This window comes from Musa acuminata, chromosome BXJ2-3, assembly GCF_036884655.1.
Source record: "Musa acuminata AAA Group cultivar baxijiao chromosome BXJ2-3, Cavendish_Baxijiao_AAA, whole genome shotgun sequence".
Classification (NCBI taxonomy): Eukaryota; Viridiplantae; Streptophyta; class Magnoliopsida; order Zingiberales; family Musaceae; genus Musa; species Musa acuminata.
In genome coordinates this window covers 40039738-40056251 of record NC_088340.1, presented here as the reverse complement: position 1 = coordinate 40056251, position 16514 = coordinate 40039738, and the positions used below count along the sequence as shown (strand labels likewise).

Below are 16514 nucleotides of genomic sequence, written 5' to 3'. Positions count from 1 at the left end.
GATGCATGTGACCATGGCTTGGCTCTTTATTTCTCTGTAAGATCTACTCTGGTTATCCTCCTTTCCCTGCCATGAATCAATCCATCAAGGTTTGCTCCCTCCGAGTCACAGGTCAGAACAGCTTCTTGATTCCTAGCTAGCTGTTCTCGTAAGGTAAATTCTCATGCCACTGCTCATTTTTCTTGGAGCTTAATGTTCTGCATGTCTACATGATGGTTAAATTAGACAGGAGAGATGAACTCTGTCACTTCAACTGCATAGCGATGGCAATGGAGCAGTGCTTACTACTGTAACAGCGAGTATGATGTGGCCTGTATTAGCAGCCGACAATAGAACTGGGATCTGTTCCCTTGCGATGTTAGGCCGTGCGAGTTATAGTATGATGTGATGAGACGCATCACATACATTGCATGTAATCATGCATCAATAAATAAATAATTTAAGTAGCGAAAAATAATACAATATTTTATGGAATCTTTTCTTTTATTGGCCCACAATAATATTTGGCTTAAAAAAATTAATAAAGATGAAAAATGTGCTTAGAAATGTGGTGCTACTAATCATGCTCGTAGATTCTTTTGTTTCCCACATGCATAGGAATAGGACACAGTCTTGGCTGTTCTATATGTAATTAATCATGTTCTTAATCCTCACACCAACATACGAAAATGATGATTAATTACAGATTATCTCTTGTGGTTAAACATTTTTAGTATTTCGATTTTTAGACTTAAAATATGATGACTAATTAACAACGAGAACGCTAGGGACGTCTATGACTTTTTATAAGGGAGGAGGCGGATAAGGAGAGAGCATAATGCCAAGAGAGAGAGGAAGAGGATGTTGTAAATGGCGATGCTCTACGTTAGCATTGGCACCGCTCGACAATTATGTCAGCACCGACAACAATGCAAGGAAGGGTGGTGTTCTCCTTCTTCCCCTTTTCATCACTTGGCATGTACAAGGGGGGAGAAGGATGAGCGATGTAGAATGATGTGGGGATGTCAAGTCATCCTTCTTCCCCCTTGCGTATGCCGAGCGACAAAAGGGAGAAGAATGATAAGGGATTAGGGACGGGGGAAAAGGATGAGCATCGCCCTTCCTCGCATTATTGTCGGCACCAACGCAGATGTAGAGCGACATCACTCTGTATCTTTGTTGATGTCGATATAGATGTTGAGTGACCCTTTTGTCGCTCTGCGTCTGCATTGGCATCAACACAATGCAGAACGATGTCGTCCTTCCTCGTATTATTATCAGCGTTAATGCAAATATCAAGTGGTCCTGTTGTCGTTTTGCATTTACGTTGGCGCTAACACGGTCATCGAGCGGCATCGACGTATATATAGATTATCGATATTTGGGTCATTGTCTTCATCCTCTCATTTTGCCTCACATCTTGTTGTCGCTCTTCCTCCTCATCGATAATAGTCACTCATAACTCCCAACGATGTCGTCGTCCGTCATCATTGAAAACGTAATTTGAATATTAAAATTATTTTTTTCATCATTTTTATGTCATTTATGAATGTACGACATATATTCCATTAATAAAATCAATAACATTACGATTAAATATCTTACTTCCATAAAATTTTAATATAAATTTTTTAAATTTAAAAATTAAAATACTAAACAGATCTAACTATAAAGATATAATATATAATTAACCATAAAAATGACGCTCAGATTTCTGATTCAGAGGTCACACTTTATCCGACTCTCCTCACGGATCCCTTTCCCCGTCTCTTTTGCACCGTCGTCGATAGGAGGATAAGAAAAGCACAGTCGGAAGCGGGCGGATACATCCGCGCACGTGAAGCGCAGGGCAGTGGGTGGAAGAGAGACAGCGAGAGAGAGAGAGAGAGAGAGAGAGAGAGGGGGGGGGGGGGGGGGGGCTCCATTTCCACGCGGTTTCAACCTCGGGAGGTCCCCCTCTACCTCTTCTTATCGTCTTGCGACGCGTGACTCAGAATCCATCGGTGCCGATAACGCGTTGTTTCGTTTGGCTCCCGGGGACGACGAGCGAGCACTACGGCCTCTCTCTCCCTCTCTCTCTCGGTGGATGGGTGGCTCGATGCGACACAGAGTGCCATGTCGTCCTCAGATGAGCTGATGTTTGTTGCATGGCAATTAATTTTCTCGTGAGTCGACTACGTCGAGGAATTTATAGCTGCAGGTCAGCCGAGACGTATTGCCGGACGACCTCACTGGTGCACGAAACTAACAGTGCCCAACTCGGTGGCAGCGTCATCATCCTCACCCTCGCCATCGACCGAATGGACCCAAGTCAGTACCTGCAACTGAGATGGGTTAGTTAAACCCAGTTAAGTGAATCCCTTGAACCAATCTGAAAGGCCACCATGCGGTAGATTCACAGACGAGGGCCGGAGCATCCGAGAACGTGCGTGGTCCAACACCTTTCTTCATTAGTTCTCTGTCGAGCTTGGCAGCGACCGAATGGCTCCGCATCTTTTCGCCATCGGAAATTGAGCTCCATATACAACTCTTCCGCTGTCAGCAACACTTCTAATTCTTGTCTCTTGTTGCTGTGCTCGTCCCTAAAAGCTCACCCGCGGACGAGGTTGGCGACGCCTCGCCGCCGAGTGGCCGTCTCAAAGAAGACGGTGCCTCGTCCACTCTTCCTTTCCTGTATGACTGGTACAGGCGAACATTCACTCGCCCCGCACTGTGCCATCTTAGTTACTCCGCGCAAGCACTCTCCGATCCGTGCCTTCAATTCATGGCGAGCTTTGACTTGGCAGGACATTCTGCTGCTTTCACTGCCGGTGATGCTTTAAGTTGGGATCTAAAGCAGGTAGATTTGAGTTATCGGATACAATGTTCCGATGTGGTCCAAATCCAATTTACTTTACGCACATAATAGCTTTACCAACTCAGATATAAGCCACCCTCTCCTTCTTCCCTATCCTCTCTCTCTCTCTCTCTACTTATTCCCCCCTCCCCGCCCTTCATTCCTTGCTCGCTCCCTCTCCTCCCGTTTGGCGCTTCAATGGCCACCGCCACGGCAGCTCTATTCTACTTCATCTTGCCGCTGGTCTTGCCGTTCTCTGCTCGGCACCACGTGGCGGCCTCTGAAGCCTCCGCCAGCGAGAGCGCCCCAAACCCCTTCACGGCCAGGGCGGCCGTGATCCGGTACTGGAACCGCAAGGTGCCCATGAGCCGGCCACAGCCAGCCTTCCTCCTCGCCAAGCTTTCCCCGCTCTCTGCCGTTGACTCCGCCACCTTCTCGTCCCTCGCCGCTGCTGACCCTTCCGCACTTTCCACGCGCCTCCCCGCACTCTGCGCCGCCGCTCGGCTCCTCTGCTCCCCCGCCCAAGCCAACACCTACTCTGCCGCCGCCCGCAAGGACGACTCCTCCGCCTTCGCCTCCTACCAGAACTCCAACTTCTCCGACTACGGTACCGGCGCCTCCGGCGGGCGCAGCGCCTTCAAGCACTACTCCGACGACCTCAACGTTCCCGTCGACACCTTCCGACGCTACAGCCGCGACTCCACCGGCCACAACGACTCCTTCGCCTCCTACGCCCCCGATGGGAACGTCGTCACCGCAAACTTCACCAGCTACGGCTCCTCCGCCACCGGCGGCGCCGGCGACTTCGCCTCCTACGACCATGAGTCCAACGTGCCTGACCTCAAGTTCACCAACTACGACGCGGACGCCACCGGTCGCCGTCGGTCATTCTCCAGCTACTCCGACGACACCAACGCCGGGGACCAGTCCTTCGCCGGATACGGCAAGGACGGCGACCGCGTGCCCACCTCCTTCACCAGCTACGCCAACAACTCCAACGTCATCGGCTCCTCCTTCGCCGGCTACGGCGAGGGTGCCAAAGGCGCCAACGACTCCTTCGCGTCCTATGGGTTCAACGGCAACGTGCCTGAGAACAACTTCCGGTCCTACGGCGCCGGCGGCAACTCTGGGTCGGAGCGGTTCAGCAGCTACCGCGACCAGTCGAACGTGGGCGACGACAGCTTCGCCTCGTACGCCAAGGGAGGCGGCGCCGCTACCGCCGACTTCGTCAACTACGGCGACTCCTTCAACCCGGGCAGCGACTCCTTCAAGGGCTACGGGGAGGGCTCGGCCAAGCACAGGGTCACGTTCAAGAGCTATGCCGGCGACAACACCTCCTTCCAGGGCTACGCCAAATCCGACGTCGACTTCAAGTCCTACCGCAACTCCTCCGTCGACCCCTCGTCCTCCTCCGCGCGCGCCGCCGCCACCGCCACCGCCTCCCTCCTCTCCCTTCGGCGGGCGGCCGGGAAGCCATCCAACCGGTGGCTGGTGGAGCCGGGCAAGTTCTTCCGCGAGCACGACCTGCGGCGGGGAAGCGTGATGCCGATGCCGGACATCCGGGACAAGATGCCGCCGCGGTCCTTCCTCCCGCGGTCGATCGCGGGGCGGATCCCGTTCTCCCCCGCCGAGGTGCGACGGATCTTCGGGATCCCGGCGGACACGGCGCTGGGGAAGGCGGTGGGCGACACGGTGGCGGAGTGCGAGCGCGCGCCCAGCCGCGGCGAGACGAAACGGTGCGCCACCTCGGCGGAGGACGTGATCGACTTCGCGGTGTCGGTGCTGGGGAGCGACGTGGTGGTGCGGAGCACGGCCACCACGGCGGGCTCCAACGCCGACGTCCTCATCGGGCGAGTGAGCGGTGCGAACGGCGGTAAGGTCACCCGCTCCGTGTCCTGCCACCAGAGCCTCTTCCCCTACCTCGTGTACTACTGCCACTCGGTACCCAAGGTGCGGGTGTACGAGGCAGACATCCTAGCCGTCCACTCCAAGCAGAAGATCAACCACGGCGTCGCCATCTGTCACCTCGACACGTCGGCGTGGAGCCCCACCCACGGTGCCTTCGTGGCGCTGGGCTCCGCGCCAGGGAAGATCGAGGTCTGCCATTGGATCTTCGAGGGGGACATGACGTGGACGGTCGCCGATTGATCCCTCTCGGTCGGTCGCAGACTCTCCTCTCTCTCTCTCTCTCTCTCTCTATATATATTAAATATAATATTTCTCTGCTCCTCACTGTAAAGCCGGGGAAGAAGGAAAATAACGAGAGACCACAGAAAGATTTGCCGAATTCCTCGTCACAATGTGGGATTCTGCGAGCGATTTCGGTTCAAACTTGGGGTGGTGTGGATGAAGCAGCTTTTGCTCATGGAGAAAGCCCAGTGATTTAGCAGTTCATGTGTAATGAATGGAAGGTAAGATGCCATAGTTGTAGAACAGGAACCTGTGTCCTCCGGCGACTCGCCTTGAGGGGATGGACGTGTGTTGTCCTCGACGATCCTGGGCGAATGAGGAGTCGCATTATCTTGTCAGATTCAAGTGAGGCTCTTTGGTCACGCTATTAGTTCGGCGGCGAAGAAGATTAGAACGCAGCAACGACTCTGTTCTTCGCAGCCGGATCAACGCAAAAGCCTGCAGATGTCGAATGGACATTGCTGCAAAATGGCACTTTGTTCTTGTCATGCAGGAAAAGAAAAGATCTCTCGCTGCGCTTTAGCTCAGCTTTAACAGTTCAACTTTGATCTGATCTCTTCTTTCTCCGTCTCCCTTTTCCTTTATTTGTGGCTTTAGTTCCTTGGATTCTGACAAATAGAATCCAATTAATGGGCTAAAGCGACCACACCGAGCAAGCTTTTGGTCGCACATATCAAGGCTGATTCTAACAACTATAAGACTGCAGGCAGGCGATCCATGAATAGGACAACTTATTAGGACAAAGTCCTGCTGTAGTTTGAAGTTAAATGTTGACATTGTGATGGGAAAAGCTTATCATCCCTAATCATTTCAGAAGATGCATGCTAATCGAGAAAACGGGAAGCAGGACAAGGTGGAAGACTTTGGCTGGCAAACAAGCTCATAACCAAATAAATAGTAGAAAGATGGCATGATAATTCAGATGTCATCAAGTTGCAGCACTACACATTGTCTAACATCATCTTAGAGCACCTAATCACAAGCAGTAAGAGGTGCAGAGCACAATGATCCAACAGTCAAATGGACATATGAGATTCCAAATTACTGAAGCAATGATGCAAGACAACAATGAAATCTCAGTGATTGTCAAGCTTTCCAGTTGGGGTTTTTCCAACAAAATGCAGTAGTGATCAGTGTTTTTGGACACAAAAATGAGCAGATAATCGAAGGAACAACATCGGCGAAATGATCACCTGTGGTTTCCTCTCTCTCAACATGATAGAAGCACCCACTCCATTAAAAAGCAACGACCAGAGTGGCGACATCTGGAAATTAAAATTCACAAATAACTGAAAAGTGCAGGTTTTAGATGACAATATTATGCTTACCAACATCTTGCCAATTTCAGTATCACAGTGAACTGTGCTGTGTTGACAAGGATTCATCACCTTCGGGTGGTAGCTTCTTCATGACTGTATCCGAGACCTATTTTTCACCATAACAGACTTCAGCCGAGTAACTTCGGGAAAAGCATCCGAGAGAGATCGGAAGATCCTCCTCACAGTTCATTAGAAAACCAATACTGATTCATGAAGTCATGCCTTGGCATGGATAGTTCTCAATCACCCTTCAACAACAGTCACCAGCTCGTACTCGATCAAAGAAAGATTATTGTCTTCGTTCACAGTGAAATCAGCTGGATCTGTCACTTGTATGTGCCGCCATTTGTCCACAGCAAGCCTCATTGATCCTTTAAACATGTCGATCTTACGGTTGTATCTGCCTTCATCAAATCCACTGGCTTTAAGAAACGTCAAATATTAGTCCCAATAACAGCAAAGATAATGCAAGGAATATCAGAGGAAAGAACGAGCTAAGAGTTATACCGAGTTCTTGACAACTAAAGACACGTAACGTGATATGTATTGTAGATTTGCATGTCAGCTGGTACCAAGAAAGTAGAAATGCACAGTTAATCATGCGCATTCACTGATCTAGAAGATGAATCCACAGGTAACAAGGTGCCGTCCCAAACATGGGTCTTAGGAAGTTAACTAAATGACACCATCGTAGGAGCCTACTGGTGGATCCACCTTGACAGTAGGAATGACCTTGAAAGTTTAGGATGAACGGAAGCAGTCTGTACTAGGAAACATGTCGCTAAGAAGGTAGAGGCTAATTTATAAACTTTCTAGAATTTGATATTTGATCTTTTGGCAGTGAGAATATAAACAAGAGACCAATGCATGTGAACCAAAGACGAAGCATCGAATTTTTTGATACAAAGTATCAAGCAACAACTATCCAATTCGATGGTTCAAGAAGGCCAATGGAATTTATAACAGCAGTCAACTGCTATTGCATAAATATTTTGGTAATCAGTAGCAGAATAAAAAAGCATCAAGCAGCTTTCAAAGTCCAAGTTTATCTAGACATTCAGCAAAAAGGAAAAATTATTATCATGAAAATAAACAAAAAAGATAGTACAAAACTGGTTTCAGCCTAGGAACCAATCCTACAACTAGGAGTTGGACTTGCACCGACATTACCAAAGTCCTGCCTCATAACGATATCACACCCTGATAAACTTATGTTGCGATAACTTACAAGTGTATTTCACATCTAGCTGAGTTTCCTTTACAATCAAATTATATGTTCATTACATGAAGAGAAAAATCATAAACAAGCTAGCAACTTCTTTTCGGTAGCGCATACTAGAACAACAGTAGTTCAATTACTATCTACATATCTACATACATTCATATACATGTATATATATATATATATATATGTGTGTGTACATGTATATACAGGTGTACATACACACATATACATATACATACATACACATAGACATACATACATATTCTAATCTACAGCCATTAGCAACAAAGCCACAGCATATTCTAATCATACAAGAGTTTACATCATTTCTAAAGGTCCTACAAGTAAAAGCTGACATCATTGTTAAGTTAAAAGCCACAACCATTTAGAGAATACTTTATGACAACTTTCCAGGTAAAATATTGAATAATGTTACTAGATACTGGTGCAATAGCTCCACATTAATTTTCAGATCAAGAGGTTTTCTCTCTTACCGGAAGGATACTAATGAGCCTCCTCTGAAGCAGCTTCGACCAACATCAATTACCAAATCAAAATGTATAATTCATGCAAATTGGAGGACACAAACAGCGATGCTAAATGAAGTAAGGGAAGCAGGCGACATTGTGTCAATAATCTCAAACTTGCTTCGGTGCTAGTTTTTTCCTTTTTTCTCCCTTTTCTTGGCTACAAAACAAACTATACAGTTAAATCGTTGATAGTTAATCACGCATCACTGTATAGAAACGCATCAAGTATAATCACCAAAAAAAGACATTTTCTGCTCCCATTCAGCCATGACTTTCGATCTGGGATCATCAGAAACAGGATCCCAGAGAACAAATCAGAAATCTCTGTGCGCGAAACTCGTGATAGTTGTACGATGATGGCGTATCGAGCTGTGAAAGGAAAAGAAACCAAGTCCAGTGCCAGAGTTCGCAATGCAAATCAAACTCGGGAAAACTAAATGCAGATCTGCCGATTAAAGATCACGTACAGAAAAAAGCAATCGATGTACCACGCGGAAGTAACGAAGGATAGATGCGATTAGGAGAATTAGGGTTCTTTTCTTCGCGGAGAACCGACCGTCGGCGGGAGATGGAATGAGCGAAGCAGCCGTAGGGAAAACCACATCACGACTGTCGGATTGGTCGACTATGGACGGCGGGATCAACGGTTCTCAAAGGATGAGCGGGATCGGCTTGCGGTGGGAACAAGTCGGGTACAAGTGAGCAACTTGAATCCGAATCCAATACATGAGGGATCCGATGTCGGGTTTTGGATTTGTATCTCTTATCGGGTTTTGGGTTTGCATCTCTTAAATACATTCTCATTGCCCGTGGACGGGCCACGAGGCACGAGAGGGCGGGCAAGAAAGGAGATGATGGGGCAAAACTGCCGGCGAGTCCTCCGGCCTTCCAAGAACCGGTGGTGGTTCCATCTTTATGGAGGCTTCTTCCATCCGTTTTCCTTCTTCTCCTCCTCACCCAGATACTGTCGCCTCCTCTTCTTCCGACGGCAGACAAGGCTCACCATGACATAGCTGGAGCATCTCAAGGTGGAGGAGAAGGTCTTCGAAATCGACCGCGTCATCCATGGCACTGCCTCTCTCATCCAGCCGCCCTTCGTGTAAGCCTCCTCCTCGATCACTTCTTGGAAACCCTGTTTCTTTTCACCGTTGATCTGTAATCGGGTCTTCTCCTATGGTTCTGTTTTGACCAAGAAACGATGGCCGTTGCCCAAACCCTAAGTCTAATGTGATTAACGACAGCAAGAAACAATTTATACATGATTCTTGATCTTTTCTTTTTCCTTGATTCACTCTCTTGAGTCCACCGCCGGAGAACCCTACTTTCTTTCCCGTCGATCTCTAATCTTTTCATCTCCCACAATTCTGATCTTTCAAGAAAGTATATTAGTTGCCCAACGTCGAACCTTAATACGTTTAGCAACAACAACAAACACACAATTTGGTTATAATTCTTGGTCTTTTCTTTTGCCTCGATGCACTCGTCTCTCAGTCCAGCGCCGGAAAACCCTACTTTCTTTCCTGTCGATCTCTAATGTTTTCATTTCCCACCGTTCTAATTGATCAAGAAAATGCGTTGGTTGCTCAAACTTTAACCCTAAAACGCTTGACAACAACATCAAACAACTTGGTAATGAATGGTTGAGAAACTGGAGGGCGTTGCTCAAACTCCAATTCTAATATTCTTACCGATAAGAAACAATTTAGCCATAATTCTTGGGATTTTTTTTCTTTTCTTCTTGTGAAAACGATATATTAATTTCGGACAAAATCAAAATAAACGCAGCACAATATTATTCCAAGTCTAATGTAGTTCAAAGATTGAGCTAATATTTCCCAAGAATATGCTGCAAAACAATAGTGACATCCTTTGTGGATGTGCACATGTTAACTCACTATAAACTAATATGGTATAGACAGACATAAAACATTATTCTGGGAAACATTGACAACTAATGCCTATGGAAGAAGTGATGTTCGTTATGCCTCTACCATGTGGATGATGAATATGCTGCTAATCTGTGCATATATGCACAGTTTTTGTTGTGTGTTTGTCATGCTGAAACTTCAACTGTAATTGCTCTCTGATATTGAGGAGTTAGCTAAATTATGGTTGTAAGATGTGTGCATTTTAAATGAAAGCACCTCAAGATGATCAATAGATTGAACTAGTCATGCTAAGCTTGCTAGCAAAAGCAAGCATGTAGACCTATTACAGAAGATAATCCTTAACCTTAATTGCTGTAATTAATCATATAGCTGTTGGTGGCCCTACCTAATTACTGGAATCATGATTTTTTGTGTTCCATGGTCCCTGGTTGTAGCAGTCCTGACATTTTCCAGGCACTCATTGTTTAAGCCAAACTACTATTGACAATATAGGTGTCCATATTATATAATCTTTTAATAATCGAAAAAAATGTGAAATATTTAATTTACTTTCTGATTAGTTTCTTTAGCTTGAGAAATGGAAAGCTTTTATAGTCATGTTGTAGAAGGTCAGTTGCTGGTCAGACGTGAGTTTTTGAAGGCTCAAGGTGCCTTGTGGTGCCAAGAACTATTGGGTCTTAGCCTCTTAGGCATAAGACATGAAGCCAGGCATGCACCTTATTGAAGCAAGGGGTCATTACTTCTAAAAAATAAATTTGAAACCAAAATAATTCTAGAATTGATGTAATTGCCATTTGTTAATATCTGCGCAATCAAGTGTTAAATTTTATTCTTTTTTTTTCTTTTAATAAAGGAAAAACTTCTCTGGTTGGTTTTTCTATCCTTTGCAAAGAACCGAGGATTTACTCTGTTCACAAATAAATTAATACCAACTTTTGTATTACATAGTGGTCGTAGTGAGCAATAATAGTAGAATTAAATATTGTCATATTTAAGTGGTAGAATTAAATTATGTTGGAACTAAGTGTTAGAGAGGTTCACCTTTTGAAAGATTTCATTAGGTGCATGCCTAAGGCATGGTTCATTGAATCATTGGACTCTTTTTTGAGGCAAGGCTCAAAATTGATTTAGGATGTGTGCTTGATAACATTGCCTAGATGGTCTTTTAATGCTGAAATTTTGCTTTTGAGCTTAGGTATGGAGGCTTGGTGAGAATAAGTTGTCACATTTTCTCGAGTACAGGAGCACTGAATCTAGGATAAGTGTGGAAACAGTTAATTGACATTTGAAGTTGGTAACCATAGAAGTCTTATAGCAGTAAGAATGAATTTTGATATTGAGGGTTAGATAATGCTGAGACTTGTGCGAACCATAAATTTCAGAATGGATGTGAGATGTGTGAAAAAAGAGTTAATCAACATTTGAGGTTGATTATTATAGAGGCATTATAGCAGTAAGGACACATTTTAATATTAAGAGGGCTAGGTAATGTTGAGATCAGTGATTGCAAAAGGCGCTCGGGCGAGGCGAGGCGAGGCCCGAGCGCCTCGCTAATGTCCCAGGCGGCGCGCTTCAAACAGGCGCCGCCTGGGCGCTCGCCCGAGCCCAGGCGCTGGGCGCTTCGGGCGAGCGCCTGGGTAAACCAAGGCGACCGAACCAGAATTTTAGGTCTGGTTCGGTCCTGGTTCGGTTGTTAGTTGGTTCAATCGAACCAACTAAACCGATATAACCCCAACCCTAACCCAACACTAACCTGCTGCCGCTCTCGATCCCGATCTCGATCCCGATCGCGATCTCGTCGCTTGCTGCCGCTGCTCCCGCTGCCGCTGCTCGCCGCTGTCGCTGCTCGCCGCTGTCGCTGCTCGCGCCTCCCGCGAGCCCTCTCGCTGCTCGCGTCTCCTGCGAGCCTTCCCGCTGCTCGCGCCTCCCTCGAGCCCTCTCGCTGCTCACGCCTCCCGCTGCTCGCGCCTCCCACGAGCCCTCTCGCCTCCTGCGAGCCCTCCCGCGAGCTTTCCCGCTGCTCGCGCCTCCCTCGAGGCCTCCCGCTGCTCGTGCCTTCCGCTCCCGCTCCCGCTCCCTTTCCCTTTCCCGCTGCCGCTGCCGCCGCTCGCCGCTGCTGCTGCCGCCGCCGCTCGCCGCCGCCGCTCGCCGCCGCTTCCTCGTTTCTCCATCAGGCTCAGTATACTCTTAATATTAAGTTTATTTGAATTTTGAAATGATTAATTTTCTGTTAATAGATTAATAATATATTATTTTCATTTTAATGTTGTTAATTTTTATTTATTTGAAATTATTGTTATAATTATATTATATATTTTTATAATTTAGATAATTTTAAATAATTATATTATATATTTTTATAATTATATTATATATTTTTATAATTTAGCGCCTCGCTTTGCTCGGGCGAGCGCCTAGCGCCTCGAGCGTTTGTGGACCTTGGCGCCTTTTGGCGCCTAGCGCTTTTTAAATCACTGGTTGAGATGGGCAATTTCAGAATGAACGTAAGAAGGAGCAATTAGGAGAATGCATGCCTTATTGCAGAAGATTAATTCAGTAATTTAGGCTAATTTACTGTGCTATTTAAATAACTTTTTACGAGTGGTAATGTCCCAACTATTTGGATTCGGTTATAAGAATCATTTTTTCGCCATTGAAATGGTTAAGATTCATGCTCAAGACAATGTTGGTTGTCTGGCTTAAGGCAACTTTCTCTCTTTTTCATCTGATAGGGATCTGTATTGATGATGTTTGAGAAAGAATCGAATGTGGAAAAAAGTGTTAACAGGATTAAAGAGAACCAACTAAAAATTAGTTATAGTACCATATAAAGTTCTACCAGGTCAAAATGACATGAAAATAACATATATGCATGCTAATAGCCTGTTTGGCTTTCAGCATTGCAGAACCAATTACACATATAATTTGTTGCAGCAATCAAGAAGTATTTGATGAGTTTGATCCAACTGCTTATAGTAATGTTCCACTTCTTTTTGTAATGTTCTACACTTCTACTCTACTTTGTCTAAGTCACTTCATGTCTTTGTGAAACTAGATTGCTAATATTCTCAATGTACTAGATGATGAGCTGCTAAAAGATCCCACACACAAAAAAGTGACAGTTTCTTCCCCTTCCCAAGATAGATATTAACAACAATTAGTCTCTTTATGTGAAGTCCAATTTTCTGTTCATGAATCCTTTCATGACCAATGGATACTTGGGTCAGATTAGATGAGTTGATTAGAATTAGTGGTGTGAGGAGAAGATAGACTCAAGAAACATTAAGCGAAATTGGATGCGCATTCCTTAAATTTAGATGCTTTTTGCAAATCTACTCCTAGTTTTCAATACAGTACTTGTTTGTCTGAAATGTCTAGCCCCCCTTGTCCACCCTAACAAGAAGGTGGTGCTTCACCTTTCAAACAAACAAAATCATGAACCTGACCTGATGAATTTTAGGACAATGATTTTTTGCATTCATTCTGCAAGTTTAAACTGCATTTTAGCACATTAGGCCTCTTAAAGAAGGGTTCATGTTGATTTTTGGATTTTTTTAATGAAAATATATTTGCTGACTCCAAATAATTGCAACATTGCAGGTTTTTGTTTTATAATATGAAAAAGTGGTTGGCAATGAAAGCTCTGTTCATTTCAACTGTCAAGCATATGAAGTTGGTTTTGCCGGAGAGATGCCATAAGTGAGCTCAAAATTGCAGATGAACATTTTATATGTTAGGTATGCATGCCAATGAACTTTTTTTTTCCATAAAGGTGCATGATCCATGGGCTGACCACAATAATTCTGGATTTTCCTAATTTAGTTTTAAGAAACTTTTTATTTTCTCGTGATCCTATATCTTGATTTCCCTTCTATAAGTTTTAACTTAGAGGCTTATTAAAAAATTTTAGCATAATTTAATCGTTTTTGTTAATTAACAATTTAAATGCCTGCCTATGAATTGTGAATTCATCATGCTGCCACTGTTTATGCTAATTTACTATTCATATTTCTTCCAGAAGTGGAAGAATTCATGATTTAATAAATTGTTAAATCTAAGATATGAGTAGGCATGTGGTTGTGACGAAAAAGTGTCCAATGAATGGACAAGTCATGAACAGACTGTACTTAATGGATTTACACAAGCTCAGGACTGTATTTGGTAATATGCATATGGTCACTCTTACCAGTAAGAAACAGTGTGTTTTCTTGGCTGGCGTCTGGACATGACAGCATTTGCCTATCTTCGAGTTAGGCAGATGAAGTTAAATGTGTTTTCAAACTAGGAAATGTGATTGACCATTGACAACAATTTATTGTAAAACTAGGAAGAGTTGGATCATGTGTCATCATATAGGAGATTGGATAGTTGCGCCTGCTTAGGAGAAAGAGGAATGGAATTAGTTAAAATGGTAGTGGAACTTTTACAAAAGGAACTTTACTGCAGCATATTTCTTAAGAAAAAAAAGCATTAAATGACAAGAGTGGAAATAGTCATAAACAATTTGTTAACATCAGCATATGAAATATATGTAGGTGTGTGCATGTGATTTTGCATTTGATGTTCTTGTACCTGCATTGCCTAAATGCATGTGAAAACTTGAACTCATCCATATAGGCATGAGTGGTCCTATGTCTGCATGTTTATGTGGTTGTCATCAAGTTGGGATTGGTTAATTTTTAGGTATGCTGCCATGCGGCTGTTTATAATAAAATGCGATTGTGTGAAATTGATGACAACAACACTTGGAGTCATTATTTAATATGCATGCTTTCACACGTCCTAAAAATGTGCCAACAAAGGCATGGCTTGATGTGATATGCCATTACTTTTTTTAAGTACCCTACTGTGGCATGGGAAACCTGGAAGCTTAGTTATAAGAGTTGGAGATGGGCATGAAACTGAATGTGTGTGCACCCACCCACATGGTTCTTGTTCTCTCTGTGGACCTGCATGTGATTGAATCATAGAAGTTGTGCAAATATGCATATCAGTTAAATAATAAGAACTTTTTAAGTTTTGGATTTTTTTTTTGGATAGCACTCCTAATTTTCAAAATGTTTAAAAGGAAAACCTTACTTTTTAATATAACAAAAAATATCCTAATTGACAGTTGACTATTCTAATTTTTGAGCTGTTCACCAAAACCCAGATAGATCAATCCAGTCAAATGGATTACATTGTTTTTAGTTTAATTATGTATGTAGGGTTATAGGGTTTCATGTGTGCATATAGTGTTTTTCGTTATTGAATTGTAAGTCTATTAAAAAAACACTATAATTCAATCTTAATTAATTAAAAATTTCATAAAAAAACTAATTATTAATCTGATAATATTTATTAGTTTTATAAAATATTTTATTTAAGAGTTCTTCAGTAATCTTGAATGAAAATTAAGAATATTTTGACATATTTTGAAATAAGGATGACAAGTTCTTATTTTTTTTAATGTAACCTTAATTTTCAGTTAGAGAATGTTTCTGAATAGATGTTTCCGTGATTGAATTAAAACATTATAACTCTTAACAGAAAACATTCGAACTCAGTTTCATTTAATTGAAGTTCTCACAAACAAACAATGTCAACTTTTTATATGTTATTCAATAAATTTTTGTATAAGTTAGGCAATTTTTTAGATCTATACAAATTACGTCTGTCTTGGTGTTCTTCACTGCGCAGTGTATGTTTGTTTGGCATTTGTGTTTTTGTTGGTAATTGAAAGCGATCTTCACATGGATGAAAACTTACTGTACTAGTCGTTTTGAAAATGAAGTTTTAAGTCTTCCTAATGCCATTTAACTTGTAAATTGTCTCTACAGGAGAAGCGTGAATCCTTTAATTAAAAAGAAGACTTTGTTGGTGCACGACAGGTTCCTGATCTCTAGCAGTAAGGCGTGAAGCTGACAAAGTAAAAGGAGCAACGAGGAAATGAATCAACGGTAAAAAGCTGAAGGCCAATCGCTGAGCTACCCCTTATTTTGAGTGTACGATTTACAACGAGGAAATGAATCAACGAGAGCTTTTACTACTGGCACCAATCAATTAAAGAAAAGAAGAAAATTTAGAGTAAAGTGCTCTCGTCATTGCAAGATATCAGCAATCCGACAATAATTTAGTAGTCTTCCTCCCATGTTTCAAATCCTCAGCCTTGCAGGTCGGTCGTCCTGCATCTCCAGGTGAAGGCATCGGCCTTCACCTCAAGCAAGGTTTATTATACCAGGCACTTTTGTATATAATACAATATTTTTGTCAAACAATTAGGATATTTTTGTCAAATACCAGGCACTCTTACGAAGAAACTCCTCCATAATATTTCCCAAACAATTAGGATATTTTTGTATATAATATAATATTTTTGTATATGAAGAAACTCCTCCATAATGGATTTTCTGAATAATACAATATTATATAGATTTCTACGCATGAGACATCCTGCAAATCATTTCTAAACTAAACTACTAATAGAACTTACTCTAATTTCTCTTGATTAATTTCTCTAAGTTAAAAGTTTAAGTTAATTGAAGAAGTTGTATATATAAGGCGAAA

At 43.2% G+C, this 16514-nt stretch overlaps 1 protein-coding gene and 2 long non-coding RNA genes across 3 annotated transcripts; 2 read left to right on the top strand and 1 right to left on the bottom strand.

Moving 5' to 3' along the window:
- The first annotated feature begins 2566 nt into the window (after positions 1-2566).
- Positions 2567-5547, top strand: LOC103978841 (BURP domain-containing protein 12-like). The gene has a single exon (XM_009394787.3). It carries the CDS (start codon positions 3014-3016, stop codon positions 4961-4963), a length of 1950 nt encoding a protein of 649 aa, XP_009393062.2. The 5' UTR covers positions 2567-3013; the 3' UTR covers positions 4964-5547.
- A 503-nt stretch (positions 5548-6050) lies between these two features.
- Positions 6051-8696, bottom strand: LOC135608220 (uncharacterized). Its single transcript, XR_010485455.1, has 4 exons — positions 8547-8696; positions 8315-8448; positions 8044-8236; positions 6051-6746 (listed from the first exon to the last, which is right to left on the bottom strand). It is a non-coding gene; the product is annotated as an uncharacterized LOC135608220 (long non-coding RNA).
- Positions 8697-8910: 214 nt separating this feature from the next.
- On the top strand, positions 8911-16391 carry LOC135608219 (uncharacterized). The gene is made up of 3 exons (XR_010485454.1): positions 8911-9178; positions 13569-13705; positions 15788-16391. It is a non-coding gene; the product is annotated as an uncharacterized LOC135608219 (long non-coding RNA).
- The last annotated feature ends 123 nt before the right edge of the window (positions 16392-16514 follow it).